The sequence below is a fragment of the Ursus americanus genome, chromosome X (assembly GCF_024610735.1).
Source record: "Ursus americanus isolate L20-20 chromosome X, mUrsAme1.1.p, whole genome shotgun sequence".
Taxonomy (NCBI): Eukaryota; Metazoa; Chordata; class Mammalia; order Carnivora; family Ursidae; genus Ursus; species Ursus americanus.
Genome location: NC_142164.1, coordinates 37,182,880 through 37,202,520, shown reverse-complemented (window position 1 = coordinate 37,202,520; position 19,641 = coordinate 37,182,880). Strand labels below are relative to the sequence as shown.

General features: G+C 52.6%; 1 protein-coding gene across 14 annotated transcripts in view; it reads left to right on the top strand.

Moving 5' to 3' along the window:
• Window positions 1–19,641, top strand: part of TMEM164 (transmembrane protein 164) — a 178,671-nt gene that overhangs the window by 140,955 nt on the left and 18,075 nt on the right. For 10 of the 14 annotated variants that reach the window (XM_045805042.2, XM_045805043.2, XM_045805040.2 and 7 more), the window contains 2 exons: window positions 12,721–12,821; window positions 14,535–18,934. In XM_045805042.2, the coding sequence (XP_045660998.1) occupies window positions 12,721–12,821; window positions 14,535–14,741 (308 nt within the window). In that variant the 3' untranslated portion in view covers window positions 14,742–18,934. Of the gene's footprint in view, window positions 1–12,720; window positions 12,822–14,534; window positions 18,935–19,641 lie in introns of those variants that run through there. The other 4 variants (XM_087860109.1, XM_045805037.2, XM_087860110.1 and 1 more) reach the window with 2 other exon arrangements.

Genomic DNA, 19,641 nt, shown 5'->3' with positions numbered 1-19,641 from the left:
CGGGGCCCAGGCATCTGCATTTTCTACACGTTCTTGAGAACAAGGGTTCTCACAGGGTAGTCCTCGGACCAGCAGTAGCAGCTGCCTAGCTGGGGAACATGTTAGGAATACAAATTCTTGGGTTCCTGACTCTAGGTCCCACCCCAGGCCCCCTAAATCAGAAACACTGGGGTGGCGCCCCGAAAGTTCCCTTGTGCCAAGCCCTCCAAGGGGGTTCTGATGCCAGCTGAAGTCAGGGATGCTGACCCAGGCTGAAGGTTAGGCCCCATTGCCTTGATGATCCAAGAGTCGCCCCCCACTTGCTGACACTAACCGCATAACGCGTGTGAGGCACCGTGGCGTGTTAGGGGTTTAAATCCCACTTTTCTGTAGAGTATCTCCGTGGTCCTTTGGCTTTTCTGTTCCTCCAGCGCTCCTGGAAGGTAGAGAGGGCTGGAAACTTCCTGCAAGCGGGACAGTGCTGCTTAGAGGGGTTTCGATCCACACATGGATGGGAGTGGATGCTGGGACCTGGGTCTCTGGACTCCAGTGCTGAGCTAGTCCGGGTCCACCTGTTGGATTCTTTGCCAGCTCAGGGCCCTCACTCCATGGGCTGTTGGCAGAGGGCTGGCTGGGATCCTCAGAGATGAAGGGGAGGTCTTTAAGTTGCCTTAGCCAGAGGCTGCGATGCCCAGTCAGCCCCCACTTAGGCACTTTGAGGGTGAAGCCTGGCCTGAGTGGGCTCTCCAGCCTCTCAGGATAGGAGGTCGACAAGATGGACCTTCCACATGGACATCTGCCTCAGGGCAGCCTCTTGTACGTTGGACAGACTAGAAGGCACAGTTCATTTGGTCAGATGCCTGGATGAAGGGGAGCTTGACTTGGGCCTGTGCTCAATGGCAAGAATGGGAAATCCCATATCTGTGGTCATCTTGGGGTCACGCCATCAAAGTCTTGCAGGAGCTCAAAATGGAGGCATCTCATGGAGAGGGCACAAAGCTTCAGGATATCATTGTTGTTAGGAACTAAACTAGTCATTCTCTTCCCTGTTCCTAAACCCACACCTTCTCTCACATTCTCCATCCCATTGAGTGGTACCACCATCCACTCGTCACCCGGGCCAGATATCTGCAGATAATCGTTGGAGCTTCACTCCTCTTTTCCTCCACATCCAGTCAGTGACCAGATGCTGTCAATTCGACCTCCTGGTCATTTCTCAGATCCACTCCCTGTACTCCTCCTTTAGTTCAGATGGGATCATCCCTGACTTGTTTGGTTGCAGCAGCCTCAACACTGATGTCCCTGCCTCTGGCCTCGCTCTACTTCGGTCAGCAGCCAGACTGCAAGCTCTGCCCCTCGCTTCAGCAGCACCTGGGAGCCAGTTAGAAATGCAGACTCGAAGTCCCCACCCCAGATGTATGGAACCTACCCTAGACCAAGATCTCAAGGTGATTTGTAAAGTCCGAAATATCTCCCGTGGCAAACAGAGTTCTTCACAACCCTGCTCCCATCTTCTGTTTATCCCGCTCTCCTACATGATAGTCCAATGATACTGAACTGCAGAAAGTTCTCAAACATACTGGGCTGCTCACTTCATTCTTTCTGCAGATCTTTATCGAACCCCTACTTTGTGTCAGGCACTTGCTGGGGATAAAGCAGTGAGCAAAACATACATATCCTTGTTTTCACGGAATTTACTCTTGTGGAAGGAGACAGTAAAGAAACAAGTGAAGCATATAGTAAGTCAGATAACGTTAAGTGCCAGAGAGGAAGAGGTAAAGCAGAGTAAAGGGTACAGGGATGCTGAATGGTCGGGGAGGCTGCAGTTTTAAATGAAGTAGCCTCATTTAAAGGGAAGGTCTCACTGAGAATGTGACATTTGAGTGAAGGCTTGTAGGTGAGGGACTGAGCCATTGGATACCTGGAGGAGGAATATGCCAAGAAGAGCAAAGAAGTGTATAGGCCCCGACATAGGAGTATTTCTAGAATATTCCAGCAACAGCAAGTGGGTCAGTGTGTCCAGAGCCATGTGAAGGAGGGGGATACGTTGTAGGAGATGAGGTCAGAGAAGTGCTGTAGATGAGGGGCAGATCATATATGAAGGCCTCACAGACCATAGTAGGAAGGACTTGGCATTTTAGTCTTAGGGAGGTGGGCAGCCGTTGGAGGGTTTTGTGCCGTGGACTCACAAGATCCAAATGAAAGTTTGAAGGGGTCACCCAGTTGCTATGCTGAAATTAGACCGCAGGGGCACAGGGATAAAAGCAGGGGAGACCTGTAAGTGATGTGTGTAATAACTCAAGCTGGAGATGCGAGTGGCTGGGGTACTGACAGGAGAGCCAGAGAAGGGTCGTTGGATTCTGGATACATGCTAAAGGTGCAGCCAGCAGGATTTGCTGACGGGTCAGATGTAGGGTGTGAGAGAAGGAGGGGTCAAGGATGACTCTCGAAGGTTTATGACCTGAGTAACTTAGATGGAAGACCATTCGTTGAGATCAGGAAGACTAGGAGGAGGGATTTGTGCTTGTTTACTGCTTTTTTGGGGTTGAGGGTGGCTAGGGGGTGGAAGTAACAAACATCCCAAAACGTAGTGGCTTAAAGCAATGACTTATCATTGGACTACACCAACCCAAAAAGCTACTGCACACTGAGGGCAACCTATTGAATGGGAGCAGGAATTTGCAAATGATATATCTGCTAAGGGGTTAGTATCCAAGATGTGTAAAGAACTTACACCGCTGAACACCAAAAGACTGAATAATCCAATTAAAAATGGGCAGAAGACCTGAATAGACATTTTTCCAAAAAAACATACAGATGGCCAACAGACACATGAAACGGTGCTCAGTGTCACGCATCATCAGGGAAATGCAAATCTAAACCACAGTGAGATACCACCTCGCCCCTGTCAGAATGGCTAGTATCAAAAAGACAAGAAACAGCAAGTGTTGGCGAGGATGTGGAGAAAAGGTCACCCTTCTACACTGTTGGTGGGAATGCAAGCTGGTGCAGCCACTGTGGAAAACAGTATGGGGGTTCCTCAAAACATTAAAAATAGAAATACCATACAACCCAGTAATTCCGCTACTGGGTATCTATCCAAGGAAACTGAAAACACTAATTGGAAAAGATCTATGCACTCCTCTGTTTATTGTGGCATTGTTGACAATAGCTGAGGTATGGAAGTGACCCGAGTGTCCATCAGTAGATGAATAGATAAAGAAGATGTGGTGCACACACATACACACACACAAACACACACACACACACACACACACACACACACACACACAGTAGGATATTACTCAGCCATAACAAAAGGAGACCTTGCCATTTGTGACAACATGGATGGACCTAAGGGTATTTTGCTAAGTGAAGTAAGCCAAAAAAAAAAAAAAAGACAAATACCTTATGATTTCATTTATATATAGAATCTGAAAAACAAAACAGATGAACAAACAAACAAAAACAGAAACAGACCCCTAGATACAGAGAACAGACTGGTGGTTGCCAGAGGGAAGGGGCTTCGGGGAGATGGGCAAAATTGGTAAAGGGGATTAAGAGGTACCCCCAAAAACCCCAGCGACGTCCTATTTTTCACAACTGTGGTTTGACTGGGTCATTCATTGTTATGGACCGAATGTTTGTGCCCCTGCCCCCACAAATTCTTATGTTGAAATCCTAGCTCTCAATGTGATTGTATTTGGACATAGAGCCTTTGGGAGGTAATTGGGTTCCATTAGGTTATGAGGGTGGGGCCCTCATGAATGGGATTGGTGCTCTTAGAAGAAGCCAGAGACCTCCCTACCCCTGCCACCTTGTGAGGCCACAGCAAAAAGATGGCTGTCCTGTGAGTCAGGAAGTGGGCTCTCCCCAGACACGAGTCTGCCTGCACACTTGATCTTAACACTTTATAGCTTTCAGAACTGTGAAAAAAGAAATGTCTGTTGTTTAAAGCCACCCTGTCTATGGTATTTTGTTATGGCCGCCCTTGCTGACTAAGATAGTTTTCTACTGGTCCTGCCTGGGCTCACCTGGAGCAGTTGGGATAGCTGGGCCTGTCTATCCACAAGGCCTTTCATGGCGTGGTGGTCTCAGGGCAACATTCCAAGAGGGCACACGTGCTTATCAAGCCTCCGATGGCACCTTTTGTGATGATATCCCGTGGGTCAAAGCAAGTTGCGTGGCTGAGCCTCGTGGGCCATGTGGCCCGATCGGCATGGGAGAGGAATACATAGGGATGTGGATACTGGGAGGGCATGACTTCCGGGGAGCCAGTACAGTGATCATCTACCGTAGAAGCCACAGTCCGAAGTTGGGTTTAGGAATGTGAGATCCCTTCGGGGCGCCTGGGTGGCGCAGTCGTTAAGCGTCTGCCTTCGGCTCAGGGCGTGATCCCGGCGTTCTGGGATCGAGCCCCACGTCAGGCTCCTCTGCTGGGAGCCTGCTTCTTCCTCTCCCACTCCCCCTGCTTGTGTTCCCTCTCTCTCGTCAAATTAAATAAAATCTTAAAAAAAAAGGAATGTGAGATCCCTGTTTAGGTATCCCAGTGCAGATATTGAGCAGGCTACGAGATGTGTGAGCCTGGAGTTCCAGGCAGAGGTCCAGGCTGAGATGTGCATGTTGGAGTCATCAGTACATAGATCATATTCAAGCCACGAGACTGGTTGAAACTGCCCAGAGAATGAAAGTGTAGAGGGAAGAGAAAACCTCTGAATTCTGCAGCCTGACCCTCCATCCTTTAGAGGTCAGGGAGAGGGGGAGGAGCCGCTAGAGGGGATGGAGAAGAAGCAGGCTGTGGAGCAGGAGGAGAACGAAGAGAGAGCAGTATCCCGGAAGCCAGCTGAAGAATGCTTCCAGAACAAAAGGGTGTGTAAGATGAAGCCTGAGAATTGACCATTGGATTCCACAGTGGAAAGGTTATTTGTGACGCTGTGGGGAGCTGTGTTTGGTGGAGTGGGTGGAGGGGGGAGGTAGGAGCAGAAGCCGAATTAGAGCAGGTTAAGAGAGAATGGGAGGAGAGGAATTGTGGACAGGTAGTGTCAAAAAAAAAAAAAAGATGTGAGTCATGAATGTAATTTCTGATGTTCTAGTAGCCACACTCAGAAAAGGTAAAAGAAACTGGTGCCATTAATTTTAATAACATCTTTTTTGTCGTATTTAACCCAGTCTATCTAAAACATTATCATTCCAGTGTAACCAGCACAAAATTATTACCGGGATATTTTACATCCTTTGAAATCCAGTGGGTATGTTACACTAACAGCCCATGTCAATCACACTAGCCACCTCTCGAGGGCTTGGTATCCACACGTGGCCAGGAGCTACCATATTGGATTAGCCAAGCATAAAGAAATCTTTCAAGGAGCTTTGTTCTAAAGAGGGACCAAGGATTGAGGGAGAAGCGAGGTCAGGTGTTTGCAGTGGCTGGAGCGATACCGAGTAGCTGAAAGGGACAGGATCTGGATACAAAGGGGAAGGCTGGCCTTGGCTGGGGTCCTGAGCAGGTCATCATGGTAACGGGGGTGAAGGCAGAGCGCATCAGCCGCTGATGCAGGTACGTGGTTCGAGGCAATGATGAGAGCTTTGAAATTTTCTTTTAAAGATTGTATTTATTTGAGAGACAGAGTGAGAGAGAGAGAACACGAGCCTGGAGAGGGGCAGAGGGAGAAGCAGACTTACTGTCGAGCAGGGAGCCTGATGCGGGCCTCAGTCCTGGGACTCCAGGATCATGACCTGAGCCTAAGGCAGACGCCTAACCAACTGAGCCACCCAGGTGTCCCAGCTTTGAAAGTTTTTTTGCCTGACCCTCTCTTTCTCAGTGAAGTAGGAAGCCAGGTCATCGTCTGAGAGTGAGGATGGGATAGAACTATTGGAGGTTTGGGAAGAAAGGAGACCATAGTAAGTTGTTGCCTGAGAGAGTGAATGGACAGGGGAGATGTAGTGTGATTGCCTGGCAACGTGAAGAATGCACTTGAGGTTTGCGATCACGAATTTGAAGTGAGAACAGTCAGCACTGTTGTTTTTCTCCAGACACATTCAGCTGTGTGGGTGCAAGCAAGGAAGAGGAGCAGATTGAAATCTAACCAGGGCTGGTTTGTTGGGTTTTTTTTCCCCAAGATGAGTACAATTATGAGAGGCACCGTGGAGCCAAAGGTGTATGCCAGGGGCCTTAGAATGACGAGCCATGGACTCTAAGGAGGGAAGCAGGAGCCGTGAGGCACAGCAGGAAGATGGTGGGACTTACCGATCACAGATTCCGGCTGGGCCAAAGTGTCAGGGTCAGGGTGAGAGTGTAAGCTGGAAAGAGAAGTGGTAGTTGAAGAGGGAATATTTGACCTCTGGGGGCAGGTGGCAGATATTCACAATTCTGAGGTCTCGGGCATGACCATGGGAGTGAGTGGCTGAGGCGCCATAGAGGACAAGGTCACTGAGGAGAGAACTCAGAGACCAGGATACTAGAAGGTTTATCCAGGCATATGTTGAAATCCTCAAGAAATAGGACAGGGATGGTTTTGGAGAGAGTGGTACCAAGCCAGGTACTAACATTCTCAAGGGATGTTGAGGGCCACGACTCATATGTCTGTAGACAACCACAAAAGGGAAGAGTAGTGGGGTGGTACAGGATGGTGGTTGTAGGGTTTTAGGGAGGAAGGGGGGCCAGTGGTCTGGGAACAGCAATGCAAAGAAAGAAGTTACCTATTCTACCTACGTGGGCCAAAGGAGAAAAACCAGTGAGACTACTTTCAAAGGCCAGAGGGGAAGCAGGCTCCCTCATGGGCAGAGGTAGGGTGGGTGAGAGCAAAAGCATGAAGGGGATGTTCAGAGAAGTGACTGAAATATTGGGAATTTGGGTAATGATTTCTCTGTGACTTTGCAGATTCTGTTCCCTTTCCCTGGAATTCCCTTCCTTGTACTCCTGAAAAAACTTCTCTTCAGGTTTTACCACCTAGCTCCTGCACCACTCTTCCTGAAATCTCTATAGCAGAGAGTATGTGGCCAGCATGTCGCCAAAGCCAGGGGCAGTATTGGTCTCTACCTCTATAGACAAGTGTGCTCCCAGTGGAATTTTCGTTGATGGCGGGAACGTTCTACCTCTGCCCTGCCCCGTAGGGTAGCCACTAGCCACGTGTGGTTATTGAGCACTTTGAAATGCGGCTGGCACAGCCAAGGAATCAAATTTCTAATTTTATCTAATTTTAATTCCTTTACATGTAAATTGTTGCATGTGGCTAGCGGGCTCATCTTGTCTTCGATCCTGTCTTCTTGGGCAGGGGGTCCTCTCCTGACAACGATCCGTGCTTTAATCTCATTCCATGGAGTCTTCCTTGTTGATCTCTACACTCCAAGCTCAGTCCAGGCCATTTCTCTCCTGAGCTCTCCCCATAGACACCCCGTAGGCATTCAGTGTCAGCACGCTCCCCACTGAACTCCTCTCTCCCCTAACTCAGCTCAGTTACTGAAGTCATAGACTTGGGACGTGCCCCTCTTGTGCTTCTTCAGAACCCACCTCAGCTGTCATCTCCAGCCACCCTTCCTCCGTGTCCCCGACTTACTGCGCTTACCTGATGATACCACCTCATGGCCTTTTATTTTTTAAAAGATTTTTTAAATCTATTTGAGAGAGAGCGAGAGAGAGCATGAGTGGGGGGAGGGGCAGAGGGAGAGGGATAAGCTCGCGGAGCCCAATGTGGGGCTCGATCCCCTGAGATCAAGACCTGAGCCTAAATCAAGAGTTGGATGGATAACCGACTCAGCCAGCCAGCCGCCGCCCCCCACCCCACCATTGTTCGCTCCTAAGTGCCGGACAGTCGTCAGGGGCGGGGAGCATCTTTGCCCCCTTCTTGCCACTGCCTAGCATGGGGTCTTGTGCCCAGTGTCGGATGAAGTGAATGAGTCGAAGGGAGCAGGACAAAGACCAGGGAAGTGGGCGCCACCCTGCCCAGCCTCATCTGGTTGGTGTAAGTCCTTCCTGGGTGGGACCATAGGACAGGAGAAAGGGCCCCTGGGAGGCCTCTGGGGATCTGTCTTTGCTGCTGCTGGTGGTGCAGGTGACTTCTTTCCCGGCACGCATGACGCTTCCTTCTGGCAGAAATCGATTTCAGAAAAAGCTATTATCTTGGATCCCCCCACCTGTAGAGATGAAACGCTTCTATCCTCCTGGGATATACGACGCTAGCAGAAAATGTCACATTTCTTTCTTAAAGTAGAAAAAAAAAAGTTTTATGTGTTTAATTTTTCCGAAAGTGCTTAAGTTTCTCTTTTCCTTTAGAAGAAAACTGGTTTTTCACTCGGATTATCCCAAGGGCCACATTCAGGTATATGGGGAAAAAAAGGAATGATGCGCGTTTGCATACAATTTGCATATATCTATGTAGAGTGGATCATTTATTCTCAGGATGCTTTCTTGCTTTCTTCCTGGCTTGCTTGCTTTTCTGGGGTTTTTTTTTTGTTGTTGTTTTTTAGTTTCAGAGAAATTGAATCTTTGATTATCTGTACAATGAAAAGAACCAACAACAGTGAAAAGGCAGTGGAAAGCCTCCCCCCACCTTTCCAGAGAAGATCACTTCTTTGCAAAATTCCCTGGCTTCTCCCAGTCCTTTCGGAGATTTTGGATGGCTGTGGTTTTGCCATGATAAAAATAGCAGCCGCCTGCTGTGTGCCAGGCAAGCTGCTCTATTTACTTTTCTGTATCTCTTATTCTACTCGGCAGCCCCGAGAGGTCGATGTTACCTCCAGTCTTCACACAGGAAATGGTCTGAGGGGGCAGCACGATCTGCCCCAGGCCCCCCCCCCCAGGCAGTGGCAGAGGCGGGAGTCACACGTGTGGCTGTCCGCCCCCAAGCCCTGTGTGTTAAACCGTTAGGCTGTTTTCCATCCCTGACATGTTGTTTGGTGTCCCACCTTTGACACTTGCCATGACCAGCCGTGGACTGTTTCACACACGCTCGTGGTTTGGTTGTCACTTGAATGGCGGTTGCACAATATCGAGGCGCCAGAGTTCACCTTATCTCCCCATTCAGTTTGTTTCCAGGTCCTCGGTGTTACAGGTGGTGCAGGTGTAAATATCTTTGTGCAAATAAGGGCGGTCTGTTGGGTTCTTTAGGTATTCGATGAAAGTCCTCAAAGTAGGATTGCTGAGCCAAAGGGTTTGATAGAGGTTGATGATTCTCTGGAAGGTCTGTGCCAGTCATTTGCTCACACCCTCGTGAGTTTTGGAGTGCCCACTGTGTACCAGGTGTTGCAGGTAAAGGGGGGATTCCGAAATGGCCCCTTATTCATAGAACTGACATCCTGGCGTGGGGCGGATGGGGCATCCCAAAGTGGATGGTAGTAAAGTGGGGGTTGGGGCAAGGGGCAGTGAGAACGTGGACCCCGGGCCCTATCTGAATGTGCCTCTCCCCCATAGCGTGGGGCAGGGACTGTGGGGCAGGGGAGGAGCGCGATGAGGAGAGGGGCTGCCCAGCGGTCTGGGCCTCATCCCGGCTTTCCCCAGGTCTGTAGCTGAGCTACCTTGAGGCTGAGGACCTCCTGGTCGCCCCGCACCCTTTCCTGCGGTGGCCACCTGGCCTACAGGACCTGTCACTGCTGCCCAGCTGCCAGTAGGGGGAGCCAAGCAGAGGATGGAGGGAAGTAGCTCGGGACTAGAGAGGTGTGAGCGGGAGCCTGAGCACCTGCTGGTCCTCCAGGTCCCCTCTTCCCCTCAGTCTCCCCAGCAGCCAGGCGGACAACACGGGGCCCGATTACCATTCATTCCGCAGACGGGAAGGTGCGCAGTGTAAGCATACAGCTCAGTGTCTTCTTGCAAACCAAGCGCTGTGCCAGATGCTAGGGACACAGAAACGCATCCGACAGCGTCCCCCCCTTTCCCGGGGCGCTCCGGTCTAGACGGGTAGACAGACAAGGAAAGAGACCATACGACTTGGTGTGGTGGCGGTCTGGACAAGTGGCAACAGGGCACCAAGCAGCAAGTGGCCTGGCAGCGTGTGAGGGCCCAGCGCCCTGCTCTGACTTTGGCGGTGGCACTACCCATTTCCTGGCCTTCAGTGTCTCCATCTCTGACCAGGAGGAATGGTCGATGCCCTCCAGGGGCCTTCTGACTCATAGGTGCTGTGGGCCTGGCTCTTGTGCCCATGGCAAGCCCGAGCTTCTCCCCCAGAAGACCCGCCTGGCTTCAGGCACCCCACCTCACTCCTTCTTCTTGCCACACTCCACCCCCCGCCCCCATGGTCTTCCTTGATGTTCTGCCTCTGGCCTTCCTCTCCAGGTCCACATGTGCCCTCGTGTCTTTAGTGGCTGTCGGGTGCTGCTGACACCTACATCTGGATGTTCAGCCCCCCCCCCCGTTGAGTGTGTGACGTCATGTCATCTCCCCAGCAACCTTATGAAGTAGGCAATGGCACCCCATTTTATAGATGAGTGAGACTGAGTGAAACATGTCCATTTGGATATTCTGCAGATGCCTCGATTTCAACATGTCTGAAATTGGCCTCATCGTCTCCCTACCTTCTGCCCCAGTCTGCCTTCTCCTCTCTTCTCTGTCGCAGTCGGTGGCACCATCAACCCAATGGGGCCCAAGCTGGAGGCCTTTCTAGATTTGTCCATCCTCACCCTTCCTCCCCAGCATCCATCCCGCACATCCTAGTGAGATTTTCTTCTACTTCTCTCCAGCCCTACCTCTATGACCTTTGAGGGCCATCCATCCCCTTCCCTCTTTGGGTTCCTGCAGCAGCCTCGTTATCCACCCCCTGCCTCGATGTTCTCTGCCTCCACTCTGTCCCCCGCACCGGCCCCAGGACCTTTCTCAGGCACATATCTGATCACATCACTTTCCTGCTGCTTCCTGTGGCTCTGCGGCTGGCCATCCATGGGCTGAAGTCCATCCAAGAAGACGTGTTTTGTTTGGTCCGAAGAGCATTCTTAAAACATTTTGAATTATTGGCCAACATTAAAAAATCAGGAAATTCCACATGAAAGTTCATACTTCTGGCTCCTCTTGCAAAATGGAAAAAACTGGCAATTCTGGGAACATGTCCCAGCAGGGCAGTGGTTAGATGGAGCTGAGTGGCGGTTGCCATCTTTAGAAGGGACACGGGCTCTCCAGTTGGCCAGTCCCCAGCATCCTTAGCATCTCTTAGTCTCCGGTCACTCTCCTCTCCCAGTTGCCTGAGACTTGTGGCATCAGGGCTCATGACCCTGCAGGTATGGGCTGAAGTCCAAGCTGGGTCTCAACCAACATCCTAGTCTACTCCTGCTCGCCACCCCACTGCACCCTCCGCTGTGGCCTCAACTCTTACCCATGGTTCTCTGAATTGCCTTGCGCCCAGGAGCTCATGTCTGCCTGTCTGCCTTTGTGGGAGCTTCTGGCTCTGGAATGCCTGGGCCCCTGGCTTGTCCTTCAGGACTGCTCTGTGCCCCCTCTACTAAGAAGCAGTCCTTGTTCCTACATCTTCCCCCCTCCCCCACCTCCAGCTGAGTTCTGTCTTCCCATGATAATGTGGCCTAGGCCACAGGCATCCCACCATCGCACGGCATTATCATTGTTGATTGGCCTGTCTGCCTCCCCCGGGGGACTAGGAGTCTGGGGTTGTCGGGAACCTGTCTTCTTCATCTTCCTATCCCCAAAGGTTAGCACGGAGCTTGGAAACATAATAGGTGCCTGATAACTGGTGACTGAATGGGTGAATCCATAGAGGACAGACTTGGGAACATACAACGCCAGGATGGAACGCTGCCACCTGCTTGCTTGGGATAGAGAGTTCCAGCTTCGTTTCATTCTGGAGCAATCCCCCTGCCCGAGTCCCCATTCAGAGTGGCCCCCACAGCATCCTCTAAGCCATGGTTCCTAGTGACGCCGGAGGGAAAATACATCGTTCTCGCTGTCCCAGGCAGGAGGGAGCTGTGTAACGGTCGGCAAGTGGCAGCGCCGCTGGATACGGCACATTCTGTAGTTACCTGAGGCGTGATGACCATGTGTCACGATAGCATCTGACACCCGTCAAGCGCTCACACTGGACCAAATTCTAGACTATGCACACACAGCCCATTATTCCCTTCGTTCCTTGCCACAACTGTAAGAAGTAGGTGGGACTGCTATCCTCGTCTTCCAGATGGGAAAACTGAGACTTAGGGAGTTTCCACAACTTCTCCAGGGCCATGCAGCCTGGACGTGGTAGCATCTAGATTCGAACCCAAATCTGTGGGCCATGAAAGTGAACCTTCCCAACCACCATGCCACACTTCCCCAAAGACATCTCTCTTTAGAAACATGAGGGAAAGATGGAAATAAATGTGAAAGTGAAGGGTGCGCCATTATATATACAGTTAGACTCCAATTAGTAATTAAGAAAAAAAAAACAAACCAAATCTTGAGGCATAGGGAAAACAACATACCCCCACAAGTTAGCAGCATTGCGTGTGGGGAGTAGAACGCCGGGGATGTGGTGTTCTTCATTTTCTCCATCTCGTTTCGACTTCTATAAGATTTTCTAAATTTCTCTAACGAGCAAGCATTCCTTTCATCATCATCAAAAAAAAAAAATCCTCCCTCTGAAACGGCCCCGGCAGCATGTGGCAGAACAGGGGTTGGGAAGAGGGCTGGCTGGAGTCGCTGGCGCATCAGCCGGCCCGTCTTCTACGTAGCGAGGGGGGGCAATCTGCTGGCAGCGGTCGCGGCCTCGGCACCTGTACCCTCGAGGGGCAAAGGAGAAGTGAGTCTCACCATCTCCCCTTTTCCTCCAGGTGCTTACACCCCAGAGCCCCTCAGCAGTTTCCGGTGGGCCCTTCTCTCAACTGGCCTCATGTTCTTTTACCACTTCAGCGTCTTGCAGATCCTGGGCCTGGTAAGTTTGGTTTGGTCCCCTTCGATCCCCGTCTGTGCGGAGTTCTCCATAAATCTTGATAACCTGGTTGGCGCTGGCGTATCGTTTTGTTTTGAAAATACAAGATGCCAAAGGCCAGGATGTCAGATTGTTGTGTCTGGGTTGCTGATTTATGATCCACGGCCTGGGCCTCTCCAAAGGGTTTTCGGAAGCCTTCAGTATTGACCGTTTCTTTCATCCCGGGGGAGGCAACGATGCCCTTCGCTCACGACCACCCGGGTCAGAAATGGCGAGCTGCAACTGGAAAGTGATTTGCTATAGACCCTGTGGCGGGGGAGGCAGGACCTTGACCCTGGCCTGGCTCTGGAGAGGAGGCTTCTGACCTTGGGTCCCTTCTGGGCCAGCTCCCAGGCCCTGAGCTGTGTGGCCAGTGGAAGTGCCGTGTCGGAGGGACTCCCGTGGCGTTCTGGGGTGTTCAGACCCGCCCGGAGCATGAATGATGGCTGGACTCAGTAGTTGAGTTTTCCAGAGCCCAACATTGCTGAGTGCATGGGTGTCTATATTGGTGGCAAAGCGAAGGAGGAAGAACTCGAGGCTGGGGGGTCAGGAGCCCCCAGTTCAAGTCCTGGCTCTGCTACTGTTCTGGGTGAGTCACCTCACCGTCGAGGGCAGAGAGCTGTCCACCCCTCTGTGACATGGTACCAAACCCCCAGCCTCCCCGAGAGGTGGTGAGGACTTGTCTCAAACGTGATCGCGCTGAAAGGGCTTTGGAAGGCAGGTGCCGTGGCCGTCCTCAGGGCAGGAGCGGCATGTCTGGTTTTGTGCGCGAGCGGCATGAAGGTAGCATCAGCCGTGTGGAGCCTCTCGGGGCCTGGCCGGACTAAGGCACGTGACCGATGTCCCCAGTGCCTCGGGAGGAACAGTCACTTTCTCTTCCCCAGCCTGGCATATTGCGCTGCTCTGGTTTGCCTAGGGGACAGTTTGAGCTCTTTGCCAGTGGCGTGAATGCTCCCGCACTCGAGGAAGGCAACAGGATGACTTTCACACCTTACTCTGAGCGCTCTCCACTGGGACTGCTTGATTCCAGAGGGGTGTGTGTCCTCATGTCACCATACATACCATGCTCAGTCCCACCTGCAGGCCTAGGTCAGGCCGCGCCTCCTACAAGGCAGGCCCCGCTCACTCCATTCCTCGCCATGACCCCCATCCATCCTTCATGAGTCCATTCAGGGTGCCACCTACTTCATGAAATCTTCTCTGAGGACTCAGTGCCCTTTCTGTACCCTCCTCCGATCTCATGGTGGGGGAAACCTGGTGAGCACCGTCTGGTTTGAGGTCAGATGTGGTTGCCCATGCCAACTGGGTTGGTTGCCAGTTCTAAGTGGAGGCAGGAACCATGCCGTTGACTGTTCTGTCATCCCCTGACACCTCTCTGGGGACTAGGCACGTGGTAGATGCTTAGGAATGACGGCAGGCTCTGGACCCAACCAGAAGGCAAGACTGAGCAACACCAAACAGCTTTTCCATTGGATGGCCTCCCCCATCACCTCCCGAGGCCTCTAGCCTTGACCCACTCCCCAAAACCCTAGGGCAGAGAAAGCCCCTCATGAACAGGCGGGGATTGGTCAATCCCTCCTTGTCTAGTCCCCCATTAGGTAGAGGTGGCTGAACTGGCAAAAGCCAGAGAAAGCCTCCGGATGGTGAACGCTCACTCTACCTCCCTTGTCCCTGCAGGTCACCGAAGTGAATTTGAACAACATGCTGTGTCCGGCCATCTCAGACCCATTCTACGGCCCCTGGTATCGCATCTGGGCCTCGGGACACCAGACTCTCATGACCATGACCCACGGGAAGCTGGTCATCCTGTTCTCATACATGGCTGGGCCCTTGTGTAAATATCTGCTGGATTTGCTCCGGCTTCCAGCCAAGAAAATAGACTGAAGGTGCTTGTCTTTTTTTTTTTTTTCTCCCTGAGGAAGCAAGTCTTGACTTGACTTGGAGAACACCCAGTTCTTGATGAAATCATGGGGAGAGGGCAGTAGGGTGTTTGGTGTATTTCTTTTTCCCTCCTCTCTGTCCCTTTCTTCCACCGCGCTTCCTTCCCCAGCTCTTCCCCCCAGGACATCTCCTGAAGCCTGGGGGGTGGTGTTGTGCCAAGGGCTGGGTTCTTCCTCTTCCCCTTTGGCTCTTCCTCCCTGCTCCTAGTGGCCTTACGTGGGCGACGGTAGTCAGTGGTGTTCATTCTGCTTGTTGGTGCTTTAACGACAGCTGGTTGAGGGGATGGGGAACGACGAGCAGTTCTCTGGACACTGAAATGATGACATTGGGTTGAGTTTCATTTGTCCACTGCCAGGGACCTCCAGGCTTATGCCGGGGTCCCCCTTTTGTCTCCAGCACAGCCCCCACCATAATGGGACTGAGGCCTTGTTTCTATACCAGCGGCAGGCTGAGAGCCAAGGGATTTCCCAGCTCATGGCCAAAATAGAACCTGCCAGAGTCTTCCCACTGGTGTCCCATGACTCAAAGCAAGCAGCCAACCAGCCACTCCCTCCGAGATGCTGCCTGCGGTGGGAGGTGGGGGTGCTCCTTGGCCCCAGGGCTAGATTCCGTTGAGGGGGATGGAGAGCTGTTGCTGTTGTGATGGCAGACCCAAAGTGAACAAGTTTAAAATACCCACGACTCTTACTAGGCAGGACCCTGGGTAAATTCTGCCCGACAGAGCTGAGAAGTGACCCATATCCCGATCAGAAGTGAGTGTTAGAAATTAATCAATGGAAGTGGTAACTTGAGAAAACTGTGATTTGAATCATATGCTCCATTTTAGTTGAATGTTTGATAGTAGATACCATTTTAATCTTGAGTTCCCCTTAAACGTTTCCATCTCTCTCTCTCTGTCTCTCTCTCTCTCTCTCTCTCTAAAAGGCAGCTTCAGGGAAGGGTGAGCTGGAGTTGGGTTTTTTGCTTTTTGGTTTTCTTTTTTAATTTGTTTGCTCCCTTGTTTTTGGATGTTTGAACTCGGAGAATCCTTGCGTCAGGGGCCTGTCTCTGCAGGGGCTCCTACCATCCGTTCTGTGCTTTCACAGGCGATGTTAGCATCCTGGATTGGGGGAAGATACAGATCCTGCTGGTGTTGTTACCCTAGGGCCACGTGTCATCACCTCAGCCAGATTCCATGATGAATTGTTTCGCATAGGGGGCATTACGCACTCCCCCCTCCACCTGGCCCAGCCCCAAAGCCCATGTCTGGGTTGCAAAGGAGGTACCAAGAAATCAGTTCTCCGTGGTGCAGGTTCAAGTGCTTCAGAAGGAAGACCTTTTGTCCAAAGACTTGAGCTGAGTCACACAAGGACTTCAAGGAGGGAACCAGTGACTGGGCATTTGCTGACTCCTTGTGGGCTCTACCTAAGAACAGGTTTGCCTAAGAACAGAAAAGAAGGTTCAGTGACTTCCTCTGATGCCCCCCCTCCGAAACTCTAGGCAACCCGATCGCCCTGGACTGGGTCCTGTATTCCCGGTGTTACTGTATTGTAATAGACCTAGATTGAGCATCAGTGACTCAGTGGTCGTGATTCGAGCAGACGGACCTCCAGAACTCAGCAGGGTGCAGGAGAGTCTCTTGGAGCAAGGCGAGGCCTGGGAAGCAGCTGTGGGAGGGACCACCTCTCCGTAGAGGCCTGCTGGCACGGAGATGATCAGTTCCCAGGACATGGGGGAGCCAGAGGGAGGACACCGAGTACTCTTACTCCCCTTGAGCTCCTTGTGACGCATACCCTTCATTTTCTGCACCCCCCGCAGAGGGCTTGGCCAAGTTTGTCTTAGTATCTCTCACCCTCGGATCATCCTCTGGAAGGGGGTCCTCCAGCTGCTGCGCGTAGGGATGGCCCATAAGAAAATGTGTAAGGCCTCCATGCCCCTTGGCTCTTTATAAAAGGAGTGGTTGGAAGGGAGGAGCCCCTGGAGGCATGTCCTGTCCCCTTCTGGAACACGGAGTCTCTTCAGGCAGATGGTCTGTGCCTCCGCTGGGGGCCAGCAGCCTGGGTGGGGCAGATTCTCAGCTCAGAATGCCACGAGGGTAGAGCAACTCTGCACGCTTGCCCTCCCTCCCTGTTTCTGTGGTACAGGTGGCCAGTCAGCCCAGGCTTTCTGGCAGCGGCATGCTCCTAGAAGCTCGCCTTTGCTCTGGTTACAGCCCAGTGTCCCATTCTGGCTGATCGTCCCTGTGCTTGGAAGGAAAGAAGAAAGGGAAAGCCACATGCCTGGCCATGCCAGAGGCAGCTCCACCTGTCAGGGGAAGGGAGCGGTGGAGGTGCGCTGTAGGGCCGGGGGGCTCGGAAGCATGCAGACAGAGGGAAGAGAAAGCGAGCCCAGTCCGCAGGCTGTGTTCGAGGTGTTGGGGTGCAGTAAGCACCTGATGTGGTCTGCACCTCTTACCTTGGAACCTGAGCCCACCTAAGGCAGCCTGCCTTGGAGGGTGCCCCCCCTTCCTGGGGGTCCACACTTCCCAGCTCCTGCCTACAGCTCTCCTGGTGGGACCAAGGAGGTTCCCCAGCCACCTTGGCCACCTTTCCAGATGCCATTTGCCAGCGTGTGGGAGCTCACCATGTGTGTGTCTGAGAGCGTTCGGAGAGGTGGACAGTTTCTTTTAAAACAGCCCCAGGAAGGGAAAGGAGTGCCTCTCCAGCCGCTTGGGTAGCGTCCGGCAAGGATCTGGGCTGATGAGAACGGTGCACTTTGCTGGCCAGCTTGCGGCAGCAGCTCAGAAGAGCAGAGATGGTCATGCCTGCTTATGCCCCATTCCTCTTCCCAGTAGTTGCTTCCATACACCAAAGATGGTCCGGCCCATCTTCTTCCCAGAGGCCTGGGGACACGATCGTCTGTCCGCTTGGAGGCCGGTTGGGGGGACAGTTGGCTTACTTTGCCGTCTGCTGCCTCCAGCCTAGCCTCTGTCAGGGCTCTGCTGTCTCTGCTCCTTGCTGATTCAGTGTTTTGTGGCGTGGGCACGGCTCCCCACCGATAGCAAGTTGTCAGTCTGTCTCCGTGCACTGGCGTTGGGGTCCCGGTGCCACCCAGGGCTGAGCTGGGTGGCTCAGGGTCGGGGGGGGGGTTACCAGAAAGCCCTTCCCCCCTCCCTGGACCAAAAAGACCTCCCTGGATTAGTAGCTGTTGATCCAGAGTCCTCTGTCCTCTTTCGGAGACCGAAGGGGACTGGGCGGGGTGGGGGGAGACAAGAGGGGCGAGATGCGGTGCTGGTTTTGGGAGATCAGGAGCAGGCAGAGGGAGGGTGTCCTTCGGGCCCTGGCACCCTCCTCAGCAGGCCCCTGCCTGGGGAGGGGTCCCCCACCGCAGCCCTGCTCTGCCCTCTCAGAGGGGGTCGAGTCCGTGAGAGGAAGTGAGCCTTCTGTATACAGAGTGAGCCAGTCCGTGCTCAGGAAAGCCTAGTCGTTTACTGTTGCTCTTATCTGTGACATTTTTTTTTTTTTTGTACACTGGTTTGCTCCTCGTGGCACGAAACAAAACAAAGCAAAAGTCGTCTCAAGCAAAGCTGTTGTTTTGGAAACTTGCTTTCTTTCGGTGTGAGTTTTGTACTATAAGGAATTCTTCATTTATATCGGTGTTATTGTGGTAGAGAGAATAAGGTAGTCTCCTTTTTGCCGGGAAATCGGCAGATGCCTCTGCCCTGGGCCCCCCCCCTCCGTCCTTCTCCATCCCCAGGTGGATTTGAGGTGTACTAGGCGGATCCCTCCCTGGCACTTCTCCTCCCCCCTCCCAGTGGCCCCCTTTAGAACCAGTCTTGCTTAAGCCCCCTAGACAGCGGCAAGGGGACTATTTTTGGCCAAGCTGGTTCTCGGGTGCTCTGTGCCGCCCATCCCACCCCCAACCAGTTTGCTCACCTCCTGGGGCATTTTGTAATGCGTTTTCTCTGTTTTGTAAAAAAAACCTTTTGATTGTACCGAAATGGTTTCTGCAGTTACCTTTGGAAATAAATGGTCATTAATTTGTGTACCTAGCATTCTAGAACTTTAGTCTTCAGTGTTTCTGTGGTTGAAGATCCCTGAATGATAAAGGACCCCTCACCATGGGACTTACTATTACAATGTTTTCTTCATTTACTCTTATTAAAAGATTTATGAGAACCTAGGCGTCTTGGCCTTCCTTCCCAGAACCCTCTTAGAAGTCCTTCTGCTTTGAAAAGCAGACCAAAGGGGCCATTCGCACCCCACACTGTGTCAGACACCGAAGAGCAGCTCTGCCCTGGGAGCCCTGCAGCCGGAAACTCCCATGCACGCTGCCTGCTTCCACTGGGGACATAGGAGGCCTTTTGCTCTTGGCGGAGACTGTCTTCTGGGGACATCCGCTGGCTTCACCAAGCACCCCCCCAACCCCAGGTGCGCTGGGCCAGGTTATAAATAAGCCAGGGCCCTGCAATCCCGGGGCCACAGAACCCCTAGCTGGGGCCAAGCCATGTCCCCCGGTTCTCCACCTGTAGAATGATAGCTGCATCTGTGTGCCCAGCGTGGCGCTAAATCCCTCCACACACATTCCCTCCTGTGACCCCCGTGCTGGTAATGCTGTCCCCAGTGGACGGGCAAACCCCAAGAGAGCAGACTCTGAGCTAAAGGAGACGCTGGGATGCGAGGCCAGTCACGCTAGACTCCTGAGCCCATGCGCTTTGCGCTCTCCCTGGACTCCGCTGCCCATCTGAAGGGCCGCAGTTACCAGGCAGACCCCTGCCCAGGGGTCCCAGCCCCGAGAGGAGTGGGAGCAGAGCCAGGCAGGGATGTGGAAGGCAAGAGAGAGGAAGGGGAACCCCACGAATGTGCGAAGCAGAGGAGCCATACCC